Source organism: Pyrus communis, chromosome 9 (assembly GCF_041283825.1).
Source record: "Pyrus communis isolate YQ-2024b chromosome 9, ASM4128382v1, whole genome shotgun sequence".
Taxonomy (NCBI): domain Eukaryota; kingdom Viridiplantae; phylum Streptophyta; class Magnoliopsida; order Rosales; family Rosaceae; genus Pyrus; species Pyrus communis.
In genome coordinates this window covers 25,814,230-25,833,465 of record NC_142573.1, presented here as the reverse complement: position 1 = coordinate 25,833,465, position 19,236 = coordinate 25,814,230, and the positions used below count along the sequence as shown (strand labels likewise).

Genomic DNA, 19,236 nt, shown 5'->3' with positions numbered 1-19,236 from the left:
TGGTAAAAAACCATTATTATAACAATAAATCCAGATCTATAAGAAGAAAACATAGTGTCAGGAGATGTCATTTGAGCAATGGTACCATTATTGTGAATTATACTAAATCTGTTGATAATCTAGTAGATCCATTAACCAAGGCCTTGGCAAGAGAAAAGGTCTAGAGTACATTGAGAGGGATGAGATTAAAGCCCCTAAAATCATGAGCCATGTATGAGGACACCCAACCAGGTAATTAGAGATCCTAATAATTGGGTTCAATGGTAAAAAGAATTATATGATGACCGTAAGAGATGCACTATTATTTTTACTCATCCCTATAGTGTAAGTGCATTTATCCTGTAATGCTTTTTTGGAGGTTTATTTAAACTCTTAATAAAATATGTAGCTCGTTTTGAGTGGGATCCTATAATTATTGGAGCATCCTTGACAAATTTTACCTATATGAGTGTGAGAGTGAGACTGCTTTCTATGAGTATTAGGCTTGTTCTGAAATACACTCATGAAAACCGGGATTAGCACAATGTCATAACGTGCTAGATATTAAAGCTCAAATTAACACTTGGGTTATTATGTGTAAGCAGTAATTCTTATTTTCCCTTAAGCACTTGTAGTTCAAGTCTGAGACCACTATCAACTCTGGAGTATGAATTATTGTTTCACAAGTGGAGGTTCAATGCATAGTCACACCTTCATGATGCATAATGATCCGTCTTGGCCAGTATTATTTTCCTTCTTTTCTTCATAACTAATACTAAAAACGAGTGGGGGAACGTTCATTCATTTTTAATATGAAATTAATTAAATTAATTATAATTGTCATTATTTAGTTGTTAGTGAGAAAGTAAGTTTATTTGTCATTATTTGTCGTTAGTGGGAAATTAAGATGGAGTCTTTAGCTTTTCATCTTTTGTAACTCTTGTAACCTTTTTTCTTTGTCAATTTTTGTTTATTATCCTATTCACTAAGGGTGATAATAAACATATAATTATTAGCATGTTTCCATAGTCTTTTTATTTATGATCCCACTACCAATTTCCTGATAACTACAATCTTTATTCCTCCATACTTTGTATCTTTCACTTATATTGGCCAAAGAAGGGTGTTCTTGTGGTGGAGTTTTGGATTCTTCTCTTTTTGTGTAGAAATGTTTGAGTCAAACACAATTTAGTTGGGTTGTTGTATCCTGGAGGGGATAAGTCAAGAGATATACTACTGCACCGGTTCATGAACTTTTGTAAAACTACAGTGGGCTTGAATCTCCTTAAAGAGAGCGAGATACCCGTGCTTCAACCTAATTGTCTATGTGCTTTTTAGAAGAATATTACAATTTTCTTGTAACTTTCCCACCATCTAAAAAGTTTATATTCTTGTTTGGTAGTAATGTTATTGTAATAGAATTTTAGAGTGGTGGGGGTGGTTGAGGCGATGGTGATTGCGACAAGGGTAAAGGTGGTAATTGCGGGGCATATGGCACTTGTGACAACAATTGTACCGGTGGTGGTAGGATACGGATGATGGCAATAGTAGGGAGATGAGGGGCAATGGTTATGCGAGTGCTAGTGGTGTAAATGGTGATTTTAATTTGCAGGGAGAAGTGGTGGCAACGGTTATTGGGAGGTGGCGGAGATGGTGCTGGTGATGGTGGAATTGGTGGCAGTGTAGGTAATGGTGATGGCGGCAGCGGCAGTAGTGTGTGGTGGCAGCCGCGATGGTGTGTAGTTTGTGGTAATGGTGACACTAGTAGTAATGGTATGAACAATAGTGGTTGTGGTACTTGATTGTGATGATCATGATAAGGTGGTGGTGACATATATGCCTTTTTTTCCTTCTTAAAACTCTACCTTTGTTTTATACACACGTTTAATTTTTTATTTGTTTTTTTTTATTTGAGTTGCTAGGTAGACCAACTTTTTAGATCACATTTGCAAACCATGTGTTGTGTCACCAATAGAAAATAAGAAAGTTAATCAACACTTAAGTAATAATCCAATCATCAATAACTACGTCATATGGTTTAAAATTTTAAATAGATAGTTTTTTGAACATTACCTCTTTTTTTTGGGTTATGTTTTTGGAAAACACAAGAACCAAATTTGATGTTTTAGAAAACTTATGTTAAATATTGTTTTTCACGTGTTCCATTTTTTGAGTTTATCTTTAAATATAACATATCAAAACATTTTACACCCGTTATTGAATCTGTAAAACGAAAAATTATTTTGCAAAACATTACCAACACAAACCCTCATTTTTCTAAGTGCTACTATCATTCTAGGCGTTTTTTTTTTATTTTTTTTAATTACTCATTCCAGTTAATGTTGTCGTGATTAGGCCTAGCAAACAGGTCGTGTCTGTCGTGTTCGTGTCGTTTTCGTGTAACATCTGTTATCTTAACGGGTTGTGTCGTGTCACACCCGTTATCTTAACGGGTCCTTAACAGGTCAGGTCACTTTACTTAAAGTGACCCGACCCGTTATGACCCGTTAAGAAAAAAATATTTTTTTCTTAAATTTGCACTACCACACATTGCCACATAAATATTACTTCAAAACAGTAAAACACATTTGTCGTTTAAGTACAATATCTACACTCGAAAATAAGAGCCTAATAAAAAAATAATACATACATTACTAATCTATTACAAAATTGAAGATCGAATTTATTCATTGTATTCATATAGGGTCAAGGAGTATAGCTGTTAAAAATCATCAAAATCGGAGTTAAAATAACCGTTAAATCATGATTTTTTGTTTTATAACCGTCGAAAAGTTTTGTGTCGTTGCTTGATCTTTGAATGTTTGTGTATGCGATCTCGAAGTATATACAAACATGTTTGATGGTTGGATTGTTGAAACTAGTTTCGTAGAATGCGTATCTCATCAAAACAATAGATTCACTAACACTACTTAAGAGTTTATTCATACTTTTATTAAGTATAACATAAGATTTTGTGGTATCCACTAGTGTAAATATTTTAATTTGAAGATCGAATTGAATCATTGTATTCATATAGGGCTTAGGAGTGTAGCTGTAAAAAAATCATCAAAATCGGAGTTTAAATAACCGTTAAATCTTGATTTTTCGTTTTATAACCGTCGAAAAGTTTTGTCCCGTTACTTGATCTCTGAATGTTTATTTTTTTGCAATTTTTGGCATATGCGATCTCGAAGTATATACAAACATGTTTTACGGTTGGATCGTTGAAACTAGTTTCATAGAATGTGTATCTCATCAAAACAATAGATTCACTAACACTTAAAGAGTTTATTCATACTTTTATTAAGTATAACATAAGATTTTGAGGTATCCACTAGTGTATATATTTTAATTGAAGATCGAATTCAATCATTGTATTCATATAGGGTCAAGGAGTGTAGCTGTAAAAAATCATCAAAATCGGAGTTAAAATAACCGTTAAATTGTGATTTTTCTTTTTATAACCGTCGAAAAGTTTTGTCCCGTTACTTTATATCTGAATGTTTTTTTTTTTGCAATTTTTGGCATATGCAATCTCGAAGTATATACAAACATGTTTGACGGTTGGATCGTTGAAACTAATTTCGTAGAATGGGTATATTATCAAAACAATAGATTCATTAATACTTAAGAGTTTATTCATACTTTCATTAAGTATAACATAATATTTGTAGTATCCACTAGTGTAAATATTTTAAATCTCACCCAGCAGCTATTTCTTACTTTCCCTTTTCCACTCTATGGTGGAGTCGACTTTTCTGCTCCTTCGGAGCCGTCGGTGCCTAGCGAGAAAATGAATCAACGCAATTTTGGCTAATAAGAAGGGGTCGAGTGAAGATCGAATTCAATCATTGTATTCCTATAGGATCAAAGAGTGTAGCTGTAAAAAAAATCAAAATCGGAGTTAAAATAACCGTTAAATCGTGATTTTTCATTTATAACCGTCGAAAGGTTTTGTTCCGTTACTTGATCTCTGAATGTTTGTTTTTTGCAATTTTTGGCATATGCGATCTCGAAGTATATGCAAACAAGTTTGATGGTTGGATCGTTGAAATTAGTTTCGTAGGATGCGTATCTCTTCCCATCAAAATGGTAGATTCACTAACACTTAGAGTTTATTTATACATTCATTAAGTATAACATAAGATTTTGTGGTATCCACTATTGTAAATATTTTAAATTGAAGATCGAATTCATTCATTGTATTCATATAGGATAAAGGAGTGTAGCTATAAAAAATAATCAAAATCGGAGTTAAAATAACCGTTAAATCATGAATTTTCGTTTTATAACCATCGAAAAGTTTTGTTTGGTTACTTGATCTCTAAATGTTTGTTTTTGCGATTTTTTGCTGATGCGATCTCGAAGCATATACAAACAAGTTTGACGGTTGGATCATTGAAATTAGTTTCGTATAATTCGTATCCCATCAAGTTCAATGATGTGTGTCTATATATATATATATATTTATTTATTTATTATGTTGATTTAAATCTATTTATTTTGTACGTATAATTGACCGGTATATGGAGTAGTACATCACGTGTCATTATAAAAATAGTGGGATATGTGTGATAAAAAGTTAATAACTTAAAAAATAAAATTTCTCACCACTTCTATTAAAACACATGATGTAATTTGTGTTCCCGTTACAATGAAAAATTTTTCAAGAAAAAAAGAGAGAGAGAGATAGGTAAATAACGTACACATGTTAGGAACACAGATGTCGGATCTTATCCTAACAGTAACAATTAACAAGTGCACTCTTGAGATGAGAGAACTACGATGGAAAAACCCACCCTACTTCTAGTAGCAAGCAAAATAGCACTAGGTCCCATCTTTCCCTCTCTTTTTTGTTTTCTTTTCTTATAATTTTCATTTTTCCCTCCCTTTTTCTTCAAAGGGCGGATGCATCATGCATATTAATTATTATAGTTTTTACTCTCATCTTTCCCTCTCTTTTTTGTTTCCTTTTCTTATAATTTTCATTTTCCCTCCTTTTTTCTTCAAAGGGTAGAACGGTGGATGCATATTAATTAATCATTATTATAGTTTTTAGGGCTATAAAATTTAATTTAAAATTTAATATATATATATATATATATAATTATTATAGTATTTTTTAGGGTTATAAAATTATTAAATTAATATTCTGCTTATCGTGTATCGTGTTATCCACGTGTATATCCGAACCAATCCGTTATCTTAACAGGTGCTTATCGGGTTACCCGATAACGATCTGATTCGTTATCGTGTCGATCCGAACACCTATTAATTTCGTGTCGTGTCGTGTCGAGTTATCGGGTCATGTCAGAAATTGCCAGACCTAGCCGTGGTGGTTGTTTGATACGAACTCCAAGGTCTGGAGACAATGAAGTATGCATATCACTTACTTCCTGCATTTACCCAAACAAAATTTAATAGAATACATCACTCTTCTGTACTTCATGGAAAAGAAAAATCATCCCTTTGGAACAAGGCATCAGTAACTACACACAAGTGAACTTTGTGGAATTCTTTTTGGAGGAGGATGTGATAGAAACCTGCTCCAATAAATCGAAACCACGACAATTACTATAATCAATTCATAATTTAATGCACCACAAAAAACACCACTTATGGATGAGTGATTCAATTTCAGTAGTAAGAATTAGGGTGGATGGAGAGGGTGGCACGGTTGTAAACTGAAAACCCTGTCAATTATATTCAAGTAAAAGATTAGTATGATAAGGAAATAGGTAATTAATCAAGGATGTAACTAGTTGCCAGTATTATACTCTTTTTTGACAAGTGAGAAAAATAATCATATTAAATGCATTTAAATTAGAGATAGACGGAGGAATTCGGATACAAGTGGTGAAATATACTAGCCAGCTTGACTAAATCTAAGTCTATGTTACTATTTTTATGCTCAAGGATTGGATTTGAAAACCCTAGCTAGCTGCAAGCATAAGAGTGGAGATCGTTAAAGATGGAGGAGGATGGTGGGCTTGGAAAGGAGAGAGTCATGTCGGAGAAAGACATAATAAAAGCGCCATGTGTGGCAGACAAGGTTGGTGAGAGATTAGAAGGGATTATCTGGGAGGGATGTAAGGGGGGAATTAGACGGTAAAATAATTAACGTGGGATTAGGGTTTGCGAGGTATACAATGTGCAAGCAAACAAAAACCCCTTTGTGGGTCTCTAGCTAGCTAGCTCACTCAGATATCATAAGGTCAATGCCTCAATATTTTTCAATATTATCTTATCATCACACACTCATAATTTCAGAATCTCACGAGAATTTGGAAAATCCAGGGACAAAATATTTTGTTTTTATTACTATTATATATATTATGTGCTTCCAATATGTAGAAAATTTAAGCTAATAAGTACAAACCCTATATTGGTTTATATATATGCATATATGTTCTATTGACTGCTGTACTGTGAAAAATACAAAAAGGTATATAAAAAATTACAAAAATAGAGAGAGAAGAGAACCAAGGAGCGAAGAGGGTGGGGGGAAAGGAATCAGGAAGAGGGTGTCTTTCTCTCTCTAATATTTTTAATCCCGTCGTCTCCGGAGCAGGGAAACCCAAAGGGACCATAGTTTTTGGTGCATTTGATGGGTTTTGACCAGAGAGGGGAGAGAGGAAAGAGAGTGAGGGACCTTGTGCTCTTTCTTTTCTCCTTCTTCTTCTAGTGTCATTTTCCAAGATATACTCTCGAGAATAACCAAACCCAAATACTATAACTTAAGACTTTCTCTCTTTTTTTCTGGTTTTTCTTTCCATGACTTCTCTCTCTCTCTCTCTCTCTCGAGCATGTCTGTTCCAGAAGATTGCTGTCTTTGTTTGCTTTAGCTCGGTAACCCTTTTAACTTGTTCCTGCACTCAATAATTTGGCCTTCAAAGCACACACACACAACACTTCAAGCCTTCTTCTTTAATTGATAGCTAGCTTTCCGCATATTCTTTTGAAAAAAAAAAAAAAAAAAAAAAAAGAAAGAAAGAAAAAAAGAACCAAATCTCCCCCAAATATCTTGAAGCTCAAAAGAAATTACCTCTACCTTTTTCTTTAATTATTTTCCTCAATTTTCTACACTCACGAAGAAAAGAGAGGCTAGCTAGTATTTGGTTTAGTAAAGTAGCGAATCAGAAAATGCCCTTGGAAGGGATTTTCATAGAACCCTCTACAACCGGAACTACTAGTTCTCAAATTCCTGATCTTTCTCTTCATATTAGTCCTCCCAACACTACTTCCTCTAATTCATCATCAATTTTCAATAATAAAACCACTAATGAACCCCAAAATCCCACTACCCAAGCTCACACTGGGCTATCCCTTGGGCGATGCTTCACCGGCGGAGCTCACGAACAAGAACCACCACAAAACCCATATCAACAACAAAGTTTTCATCTTCACAGTTCCAACAGTCATTTAAGCCACTTAAATCACGGCGTTTCGCTGCTTGATGTCTCATCATCGGAGCGTTTAAGGCCGATTAAAGGGATTCCTGTCTATCATCAGAACCGTTCATTCCCTTTCTTGCCTATGGACAATATTATCACAAGAGATCATCACAAGGATTCCAAGATGTGCTTTTACCCAGGACCTCTTCCACCTTCCTTTAACCATCCTTTTCCTTCAGCTGCCACCCATAACACGCAGTCTACACCTTATTTCGGAGGAGGAGGAGCCACCGGCTTGGAGCTCATGTCAAGATTTACCGGGTTCTCACCAGTGGATGCGTTTAAATCAAACAACCAACTGCACCACCACCACCATCTTCATCATCACAATCAGTATGGAATTGGAGGAGTTGGACCTATTTCTGAGGGTTCTCATCATGGTATTATGAGATCGAGATTCTTGCCAAAGCTACCGACAAAGCGGAGTATGAGAGCTCCGAGGATGCGATGGACAAGCACTCTCCATGGTAGATTTGTTCATGCTGTTGAGCATCTTGGTGGCCATGAAAGTAATCAATTATTCAAACCCCTCTTTTTTACTTCATTTCTTAATATATATTTGGAAAAAAAAAAGAAGTAATTCCCTTTTAATTCCTTCATTTCTTGTTCTTAATTTTCTTCTTTTTCTGGCTTAAATTTTTGTTATGATTTTAAGGAGCTACTCCAAAGTCAGTTCTTGAGCTCATGAATGTCAAGGATCTCACTCTAGCTCATGTCAAGAGCCATTTACAGGTAGCAAGCTACTCTCTCTCTCTCTCTCTCTCTCTCTCTCTCTCTCTCTCTCTCTCTCTCATGTGGCACGGTTACCAATGCGGAGCTGTGAATGAACGAACGAAAGAGTAGTAAGCTATGATATTTGTATTGAGTTTGTCTGAAACTTCTGGACTACTACAGTACTGTCTTCCCTCTCTCTGTGTCTGCTTTATTTCAGAGTAAATTTTAAAAAACAAATGCATGTCATAAAACAGACAAAAGTAGCCATCATTTCCCAATAATGAAGTATTGTTCATATAATTATTTCCTTATCCAACATCAACCTCGTGATTAATGTGTCGTCCTTCCATCTTTATTAATTCATACATGGAAACCAAGACAGTCCCAGAAGCCCGCGGAGAGAGAAACCTAGCTACAAATTAAGAGATCTGAATTATATTAACTAGGTGATTAATTAATGGGAAGGGGAATAGTTTTATGATTTTTATGTGAGTTTTTATTTAGACATTGAATTTATAATTATTATTAATTAAATAGCCGATGACTTTTGCAGATGTATCGAACTGTTAAGACCACTGACAAGCCTGCAGCTTCTTCAGGTAATTCGTATTGCTAACCCTTTTACCTCTTTTTCTGATTTTTTGCTCCTTTAGCAGCCTTAACTAGTTAACTTTTTCTTACTTATTACCCTTCACTTCACATTAATTTTTTACCGCACAAATTTATAAATCTTTGCTTTCCTTTCCTCCTGCTTTCCTTTCCTCCTGTTATTTATTTTCCTTCTAATTGTACTAAACCCTGTCGTAGATAGATAGAGCTAGCTAGGGATATGTATATCTATGTGTGTGTGTGTGTGTGTGTGTGTGTGTGTGTAGTCAACATTTGACCATAAAACCTAGTTTGCTAATACATATATGCACTCACATGCATCCCGTGCTTCCATTCCATGAAGACATCATGTCATCATGTCATATACACATAATATTATTGTACCATATTCGAATAATACAATGTACATTGTACATATCGCTTAAATAGAAATAATTAATACGGGTGTAACTTGATTAATTTTGATTTGTTTTCCCTTGACATTAAGGGCAATCGGATGGATCTGGCGAGGACGACATACTCTCTCCGATTAGCAGCGCAACGGATCATCATGGACTACACAATACTCAACAGTTTCCGGAGCAACGAGGACCGTCTGATCAGTCTGTGAGACCAGACGTGGACTACACTTCCAGTACCACTCTTTGGAGTAACTCGTCAAGGTAGAGTCCTCATCACACACTCTCTCTCTCTCTCTCTCTAATGTTATATATACGATGCTATATGTATATATATGCCTGAACTTTTTAATTGTGATTTTTTTTTTTTTTTTTTTTTTTTGTGTGGGGGAACTTAAATTATAACCGTACTATAGGTGATTCCCTTCTTTGCTTTTGCATGGTACCTTATGTAGCTTAATGCAAAACCACGTCCACCATTTTTTTAAAGAATAAAAGGGTTCCCGGCTGTGGCCAAGCAGCTTTTGCTTTATTTTCTGTTGGTTATTTTCCTCTTTCTTCGTCTTTTCTCTTCTGCAAGATTTTCTTTGGTTGATTAAGAATTCTTATTAAAATATAGCTAAGACTCGCACTGACAAAAATCAAAGTAAGAATAAAACAATATATTCCATTATACAAAATTACAAATAAACTAAAGAAACAATTTTAGATCAATATTCTTTCCTTTAAAAAAAATTCCAGCTCAAATAATCAGATTTGTGGCATCAGCTTTGATGGGTTTTAAAGAAAAAGCAGCAAACACAATCAGAATCGTTAGCTGAGATAACAGAAAGCAAATACAGTTACACTTTTTCTGTTTTCTTGAGAATTATTAATTTAACTTGAGAGCTGTTTCCTTATGTTACTGATATTATAATCTGGTTCTTATTCTTTCCACGAAGACATTGCAATATATGACCAAAAATGTCATTCCCTCTTGCTCTTGCTCCCCACCTTTTTCCGAAGTTCGAATAACTATATGTATTTTATAAACTGTACTCCACCCTTGACATATCATCTCAAATGTCTTTTGGCTTCTCTTTAACTAAAACAAAAAGATAAAGTCTTATTTTTGTATTTCGTTTTAATAGTTTATTTCTTTGAATAAACTAAATTTAAGAAAATCTCAGAGCAACAAACTCTTGAGGGAAGTGTTCCTTAATTATGCGCACTCATACCGACGTATCATATACCCAATAGTAGCAACTTGAGTCCTGCTAGTTGCCCATACGGCTTTTGGGATGATCTAACTAGGTGCCATATTCGGAGGACAATAACCAATACATGCATGGCAGGAATGTGAAATTTATGGAGACGAAGTATGCGAATGGCGATCACAACTAATAACGGAGAGATATGCTCCAATGCCACTCTTGGCATGTGGATCGACTAGTAGTATAGCCTCGGCATCATGGCTATTAGGTTAGGGAGCTAACTGTAACTTCTATCCCACCAGCTATAGCTACATATACAGGAGAATTACTTGTGGATATGCTACTAAACATGCTCAGACGCACTAATTAACTCAACTCGTTCAACAATTGTAAAGTTAGTTGCAAATAGAAGATCAGTTGGATGAATTGACAAGGGTTTATGCATAATTTATAGAGGATTTAGATGAGTCAATTGTAAAGTTAGATACGTTAAATTGAATTTTGTAATCCTCGCCATGAGTGAGGAGAATAAATCTTTCCTAGGCTTTGATACCATGGTGACTAGAAGATTTAGAGAATGAAAGCAAGCAGATTGAGAAAACCTTTGAAAGAATTGAAAGCTCTATATTTGGTATCTAATAAGAATGATTACATGGTAGTGATCAGTACATCAATGAGTAGGTATATACCCAGATAGTAAAGCAACCAACTCTTATTAATCAAGAGAGTTAATGAACTAATGCTTAACTAGTTATAACAAAATAGTAATTAACAACTAACTATACGTGCAACACGTGTACTCTCTCAGCACTTGAGTTATCAGAAGACCGAAAAATGGCGGGGTATGTGCATTGATTGAAGAAATCCTGAAACTCATTTAAGCTAGAAGAGATCATCTCTTGTGTCACGTCAAGCATGTACGTCATTCTTCTTGTGCCTCATCATGCCCGATTTTGCCTAGTTTTGGGAGAATCCTGGTTGTGGCCCCAGGAATACCACAATCGAATGCAACATTATTCTGTCTGTGCTTTACTCATATGGTAGCTTAAATGGGCTTAGCTAGATACTAAATTAAAGACTAATAAGGCATTTTATTTAGAAAGTTGATGAATGTAAATAAAATTATAAAATGCATAATTTTAGTTCGATATACATTATTATTTCATTATCTGAATCTTTTGGAGCGTCTGCTAGTTATCATAGCTAAGTTCACCAAGTTCATCTTTTAGAGTTCTATTGTATAGTCTATTTTGGAGTATTTGGAATTTACAATAGGTTTATGTGATGTTTCTTATGGTACCCTAGGCTAAACTGTGCACCCGTCATTAAGTTAATCCGTCCTTTACCTTCCTATGTTTGGTAGAGCTTGACTATTTGGGATTTAGGGTTTGAATTTTGCTAGTTTGTGAGATTTGAGTGTATTGAGAATTCTCCTTTATGAATTGTGCTTAGAGTAGGTAATTATTTGAAAATTCAGGAGACATTATTTCGTTTTCAATTTGTAATAATGTTCTTCTTTTGTGATATTTGAGTTGGGGCTTTCAGTTGTTGAACATGAATATTCTAACAGTGACTATTCAAGCAATGACCGAAAGGAATGGTCCGTACTTTATAAGGATCGCCATGAACCTTTGGAGCGAATGGTTGATGAAGGTTGAGTGTGAAATAGTGGGCCGTGCTTTATAAGAACTAACATGATTGTGAAAATTGTGTTACAAGACAACAACATTTGTGTTAAATGGCTGGTGGAGGCATAGTGAACCCAAAACTTAGCCTAACGAGTGGCCCTTTTTACTGGAGACCTTCTCCTCAACTTTACGGAAGGTTTAGTTTTAGTTGCCATAAAGGTCTAAAAGATTCCACACATCATATAACGGGACAATATGTTATATATTGATCTTTTGTGCTATATATATCACTTGAAATTTGATTTGAATTTGGTGCTAAAGTTGTTTTTCTCCATGAAATTAATCTCTGTAGTAGAGAGGAGTTTCCACATGCTAATTCTCATGACATGGACGGGCAAATACCAGCAGTATCATCCCAATTACAGAAAATGTCTGGTCATAAAATTCAGGTACTAAATCAATGTTTTCAATTTTCATAATCATTTAACCAACTTCAATAACGCCTGTATAGAGAACATCCACCGTACGAGCATTCGTGCAAGAGCATGCATAGTAGCCCATTAGGACCTATAAAAGTTAAAAGTTGTGATGATTTTCATTTAGATTGACGAAGCTCATTTTTCCTTCTTGCTAGCAAATCTCAGTCTAACGTAGACAAAGTTAAAAAGAAAAGTTTATGCATACCAACCACACACAAACGGTTAGGAATTTCATATTTGACAACCAAAAAGAAAGTGAGATGTGAGCCCATTTCTTGCCTCTAGACCAAAATAAAGCATAAACTCAATCCCACATTCCACACATTCGTACACTCTAAAAGCTGTTGAGAATGAGTTTCCCATTGATGGGGGGATGAACCTTGCATGGGCTTATAAGAGGTTGGGCTACTCCCCATATTGTCAATTGGTTTTATGGTAGAACCTCAATTTTTTTCATGGTATCAGAACAGGTTGTCTCACGTGTGAAGCCAAACGGCCACATGTGCTCCACGTCACCCCGTTGTGTTGTCCACGTGTTAGGCTCGAAGATTCGCTACACATGAGGGGGCGTGTTAAGAATGAATTCCACATTGATAGGAGTGCATGGACTTATAAGAGGTTGGGCTACTTCCCATATTGTCAATTGATTTTATGGTGAGACCTCAATTTTCTTCAAAAGCTAACACGAAATCCTAGCTTCCTTCTGAGCCCAAAAAATTGTATATCCCCTCTCTCCCATGCAATCTTCATTTACTCAGTTCCAAATGGCCACCATCGCCACTGTGCGTCCCTTGCTTGAGGTCATTAAGGCCTCCATTTGCCCGACATAGCCACCTTCCACTTTCTGTTTTATACTCATTAGAATCGAAAGCAATTATCTGGGCCTTATAGTACTTGTTTTTGTATTTGTCATCATATGATCTAGTCTGATGAGAGAGAAACACAAAGACTCATAAGGTCGTCCCATCAAAACTTTTCTCCCGCATGGAGCATCTCTTCACATGCACACCAATGCATTTAATGCATAAATTTTGGTATAACATACTCCTGGATGTCTTACAGGAATGTGATTCAGACAACCTGAAGAGCTATTTGGGATCTAATTTTGATACCAGAAATCCAAGCTTGGAGTTCACGTTAGGCAGACCGGACTGGAATGGCAAAGCACATGACTGATTCAGTTTCCATCTTTTCATGGTTTACTTACTCTCTTGGAATCAAAGTGTTAGAAGAGGTTAGTTGAGTTATTTGAGTGGATAGAAATTCTTTTAGGATTTCTATGACGAGCGGCTATATCATATGTAGTTGCTTAAGTTTCATTAGTCCTTTAACTGGGAGTAATCACATAACAATGGTGGTTTGTTTCACCTCCTCAAACCCATTATGGCTATGTATATCCCAGCCATCCATGTCAGCCGGAAACTTGGAATTTTCCTGGTGAATTCCAGCTTTGGTTTCGTGCAAAAATCAGTGTAAGTTAGACGGAAATTCGTGATTTTTGTGTTTGATAAAATGAGAGTTTACAACATCATACTTGTAACTGTTGGCAGTGGGTTTTTTTCTTTACCAGAAATGCTTGTATTTCATTAGTTTGACATCGTCTTTGTTGTTGCCCAAGTACTTGTTGTATCCAACCATAGTTGGCTGGGCTACTGATACAGTAACGATTAAAACTCTGCTATAGCTAATTAGCCATGGTGTTTGTCCCTACCAATTTCAAAATTTTCTTAATCCGGAAGATTTATTTATTTGATTATATCTTCTCTTCCCCATGCAGTTCTAGTGTCGCATGAGGTGATAGCGTACTTTTGGCCATCAAATAAAAAAAATGCGGATTCATTGCTCCAACTAGGGTTATAAGAGTTCACTTGTTTTTAGCTTATTCAACCTCAATTCGTAATTGAAATGAATTGAGCTAGAACAAAACATAAATTAGGCTCCTTTAAAATTTGAGCCAAGCTTGAACTTTGATATGTTCAACATATATAAAACTCGTAAACAACTTATACTTTTTTGTGATACAGCTTGATTTGGTTTGAGTTTGGCTCATAAATTAATTTTACTTTATCTTTAGGCTTAAATGTCAAAATGGTCCCTGTGTTGTATCCCTTTGGCCAATTTAGTTCATGTATTTTTAATTTAGCCAATTTAATTCTAATGTTTGAGAGAGTTAGCCAATGTCATCCTTTTAGTTAAATTGCGGTCAAAATTTTTTCTTAAAATTAGTTTTCTGAATTTATAAGGGTTTTGAATCTATTAAAAAAATTTAAAGTTGATTAGCATATTGTTAATATTCCATAAAAATTGATTAGAATCCACGAGCTGTTGCCCCAATGGTAAAGGGCAAATTGCGAGGCTTCCTTCAACTAAAAACTGGAGGTCTCGGGTTCGAAACCCGATGCTGGAATGGAAGCTAGACTTGTAGCCAGGGGGAAGCTAAAATGCCTCTATTAGTCTTTCTGGCCCCCGGAAGGGGTGGATAACCGTGGCTTGCCACTAATTGTCCCCCTTTTTAAAGAAAATAAATAAATAAAAATTGAGGAGGAAGATCAGGATATTTCGACAAAGTTGAAGGACTAGAGGAGAGGGATGTTGTGGGAGATAGACTTGGCAATTTTTTATACGACCTGTTAATTCAACCTAAAACGACACAAAAATAATGAATTTCAGGTCAATACGTTAAGTAATTAGGTCATTATCGGATCATACATTGAAAAACCATTATGAACAGGTTTTATTAAGTTTACCCGCAAGTAACCATTTCAACCCATTACAAAAAAAGTTAGTTTGATAAATTTAAACTACTAAAAAAAAATTCCAAAGCATAGTAGTGACAGTATTCAATCTCACATAAATGAGACTAAAAAAATTCCAAAGCACATTAAAAAAACCAGGGACTCTACCGAGTCCAATCCACTAGTGCACATAAGGTTCATATAAAGTAGGGTAAATTACATTTTACCCCCTTGGGTTCGGGTCCAATTTTGATTTCTTACGATATCTTTAAAACATTTCAATTTCATACATCCGTTAGAAAATCTGTTAAGTTAACCGTTAAATGATGACGTGATAAATATAGGGTCCCAATTTGTGCTGACGTGGCTACCACATTTGTGCTACGTGGCTAAACACTTAATAAAAATTTTAAAATATTAAAATAAATAAATAAAAAACCACATGGGAATAGTACCTGAGCATGAACCAAAATGGTTCCAGCAGGGACGGCATTTGCAAGCCTCAAAGTGCAGCGAACAGGATGCTAGGCAGCAAACCAGGATGCTTTCCATGCATCATCCCGAAAAGTCCTTTGCAAAAAGGCAGCGAAAGCAGGCTGCTCACTCCAAACCTTTACGGCTGAGTTCGCGACTCGAAGCTTGATCATCTTCTCCACGAGCCACACCAGGTGTTTCCCATTGGTCATTATGGTGTGGAGGTTGAGCCTCTGGATGGCCTCAGTCTCCTCATGGTCGCTGTGACTCCGGGACTCGTGTACTCCTCCATAGACTTCTTGACGACCTTGAAGGTGGCCTAAAATGCCCAATCCAGAACTTGCTTGACCAGATCTCTGGACCCAAACTTCTGCAGCAATTTTTCGACGAAGGCCTTAACGAACTTCATGCTCGGGTTGTGAATCAATGCGAGGAGAAGACCGTACAACATCTCCTCGTTTAAATTGGGGGTTCCAGAAACCCTAGTGATGAGATCTTTGGCTTCGTCTTCGCTCAGCTGAGGGATTAGGGCAAGCACTCGAGCTTCATCATCTTGGGTCCAAGGGACGGCCTCTAGGAATCGGAGGCAGAATCGAATGCAATCCTCGAAGATAAACTTCGAAGCCATTGAAAAGAGGTCGATCATCGTCAACATGGTGGTTATGGCGGAGGTGAGGTTGGGGTGTAGAGGAGTTGGAGGGAAATACGAGCAAAAGGGGTCGACATAACCCGCAGACTGATGTGGCGGATGACATCATCTTGGGCATTAGGGTTCTAGGGCAATGGAAGGGTTACGGGGGAGGTAGGGATGGGGTGGGATGGGATGGAGAGTTGCGAGGAAGGGATCGGTTTTTGGGGGGTTGCGGAGGAGGAGAAGGAGAAGTGGGTCTGGGAATTCTGGGTTTTTTTTTTTATATAATTTTTTTATATTTTTAAAATTTTATTAAGTGTTTAGCCACGTCAGCACAAATAGGAACCTCATATTTGTCACATCATCATTTAACGGTTAACTTAACAAATTTTCCAACGGATGTATGAAATTGAAATTAAATAATAAGTAAATGTATAAAATTGAAATGTTTTAAAGATGTTGTAAGAAATTGAAATTGACCACAAACCTGAGGGGGTAAAATGTAATTTACCCTATAAAGTACCACATCAAGCTCATTTCCTAGATCTAATCCATGAAGCAACTTTATCTTTGTGCAACCTTATTTTGCACGTGATGGAGACAAATTCAGTTTTCACAGGATGTACTCATTTCCTGAGCTCATCACCTTATGGCACTATGAGCAACACATCCAAAACAAATTATGTGATGCTGAAGATGATATGGAATGTAGTTTCAAATGACAAGTCAGTTTCTAGTCAAACAGTTGAAGGGGGAAACTAAATGAGATTCCAATCTAAGGTCTATATGAAGATTTGAAACTGAGATCTAGACCTAGAATGATCCAAACGTTAAACCAGAAATCATATACTGTAGAGTTGACACACAAATTTAATGCATGAGAAAAGGTTATGCAGCTAGGGTTTCTAGTAAAGAACACAAGAGGAAGCTCAAAACTTTTTAATGCACTTTTAGAAATCTAAACTATCTAACCAATGAACAAATGAAGCCTATGACCCTTTTTTTATGGAAGGCATGAATATTTCAGGGGACCAAGGGACACGTGTCAAGTCAAAAACCAATCTTTACAAAGCCGTTATCAGGAAAAAGTTCTCAATTAGCCCATGTGGGTTGTCTTAATATGTGTGTCCAGCTTGAGTGAAAGCAACAAGAAATTTTGACAAGACATGACCACTAGACAAAAAGAAAATTTTAAGCATGAAATGCATATACATGAACAAACCTTTGAGGTGATATGCAACAACCTTGAATATTTGTTTCCAATAACAACAACCCATAATCAGAGTAACTCCTAAAACCTAATTCGAGCATGTGTGGTACAAATTAAAATAATGAATAATGACAAAGAAATTATATAAGTCTAGACTTCACACATATATACGTATACACACATAAAATACATTTTCAAAGGATAAACAATATGTTGTCGTCACTTCATGAAATAAGACAACTCTAGATTTTGTTGGTGAAAAAAACATCCTTGGACTAGTACAGCCATATATTCCACTTAAGTATTTACATTACTGCAATACAATTTCTAGGGTATCCTAATATATACCAACTCATAGAAAAGGAACTCGTGTATCTCGACTAAGAGGCGCACAAAAGTTATAGCACAACCAAATTTGGCAACGAATGCCATTACATTAACTCATTTCCTTAAATTTTCTCTTCCTTTCATTCAACCTAACTATCCATCATTCAAATCCAAAAATTCAAATCCCTCCACTACCAAAAATTATCATTTGCCCGATGAACCTTATTTGGTTAGGCAAACAAACTTTACCTGAATAAAAAAAAGATTTAATCGGGCAAAAGTGGTCAACGTTTAAGTTTTTATTTTTAGATGCTTTAAGCAACAAAAACAATTTGCTAGACAAAGTATTTTTGTTTGGCAATGTTTTGGCTCCAAGGAAAACTTTAGCGTTTATTACGTCGTATCTTGCACAAAGAAAATTCAGTACGTTAGCTTATTGATATAACTATAATTACATACATTCTCATGCCCTTTAGTTTAGATTCTTGTTATGTTTTTTAGTGAATTTAGTTTGTTTCACTTAGTTTAATGTTTTTCTTAGATTTAAAGAGTGAAGATGAAGAAAGAAGAAAAATGAGCACTTTTGCGATAGAAATGAGTTTAGCATGATGGAAGCAGAAGCTTTTGTGTAGTTCAGACAACTTTACGGATTAAACTGTAATTCCTCATAATGAACCAACTGTTGAGCCTTGTACCATTAGAAAGATATGGAAGTTAGCTTTCAGAGGAATTTTAAGGTTCATGATTCCAAGTTTCCTAGAAGACGTTATAGTGATTCTTATACTAGAATTCTGCCAGCAATGCTTACATGGGATTTGCAAAAAGATTTCAGATTTACAAATTTTAATCAAAGGAAACGTGCAAAGCAAATGGAGAGCTATTAGAAGAGTTCAACATTATCCTAAAAGGTTTATAGTTAATATATTTACTAGTTTGGTGCACCACATCATCAATATACCAATCCAAGTAAGAATAGAATTAAAGAGTCTTATTCAAGTAAGGATTACAACATTTATTCAAGACAAAAAGAAGGAAGACAAAAAGGACTTTTGGGGGACCAGATTTGGGGGAATGTGATTTTCGAGTTCAAGGAGAAAAGGAAAGGTCACAGCCGCCAACCATCTATCCTATCCATTTTCATCGTTCGAAAGTTTTTCATGTTTTTAAGATTTGTTTTCATATTCTATGAGTAACTAAACTCTTTTTCTAGGATTAGGATGATGCCCTAGCATGGATGTTTATGATTTTTAATGTTATTGATTAGATTTCTAGTTTCTTTCAGATGAATGCATAATCACTGTTTGAATAGTTACTTTTTATTTGAGTTCTCTGATTGATCACCTTAGGACTTTGCAACTAGTAAGATTGGAAGATGAATTTGAGGCTAAACTTGCAATATAAGTCA

The 19,236-nt window shown here is 35.6% G+C and overlaps 1 protein-coding gene and 1 pseudogene across 2 annotated transcripts; one reads left to right on the top strand and one right to left on the bottom strand.

Moving 5' to 3' along the window:
- The first annotated feature begins 6,404 nt into the window (after positions 1-6,404).
- On the top strand, positions 6,405-13,982 carry LOC137741071 (transcription repressor KAN1-like). Of its 2 annotated transcripts, none has more exons than XM_088700774.1 (6): positions 6,405-7,942; positions 8,089-8,165; positions 8,701-8,746; positions 9,244-9,418; positions 12,328-12,424; positions 13,517-13,982. In XM_088700774.1, exons 1-6 carry the CDS (start codon positions 7,123-7,125, stop codon positions 13,628-13,630), a joined length of 1,329 nt encoding a protein of 442 aa, XP_088556900.1. In that variant the 5' UTR covers positions 6,405-7,122; the 3' UTR covers positions 13,631-13,982. The 2 variants fall into 2 exon arrangements, with proteins under 2 accessions (XP_088556900.1, XP_088556899.1); XM_088700773.1 differs by having other exon boundaries at positions 12,325-12,424.
- On the bottom strand, positions 13,796-17,936 carry LOC137740748 (BTB/POZ domain-containing protein At2g13690-like; annotated as a pseudogene).
- Between the last annotated feature and the right edge of the window lie 1,300 nt (positions 17,937-19,236).

Coding starts and splice junctions, on each gene's coding strand:
- LOC137741071 (XM_088700773.1), top strand. CDS start 7,123: ATGCCCTTGGAAGGGATTTTCATAGAACCCTCTACAACCGGAACTACT. Junction 7,943..8,088: donor GCATCTTGGTGGCCATGAAA/GTAATCAATTAT, acceptor TATGATTTTAAG/GAGCTACTCCAAAGTCAGTT. Junction 8,747..9,243: donor CAAGCCTGCAGCTTCTTCAG/GTAATTCGTATT, acceptor CTTGACATTAAG/GGCAATCGGATGGATCTGGC.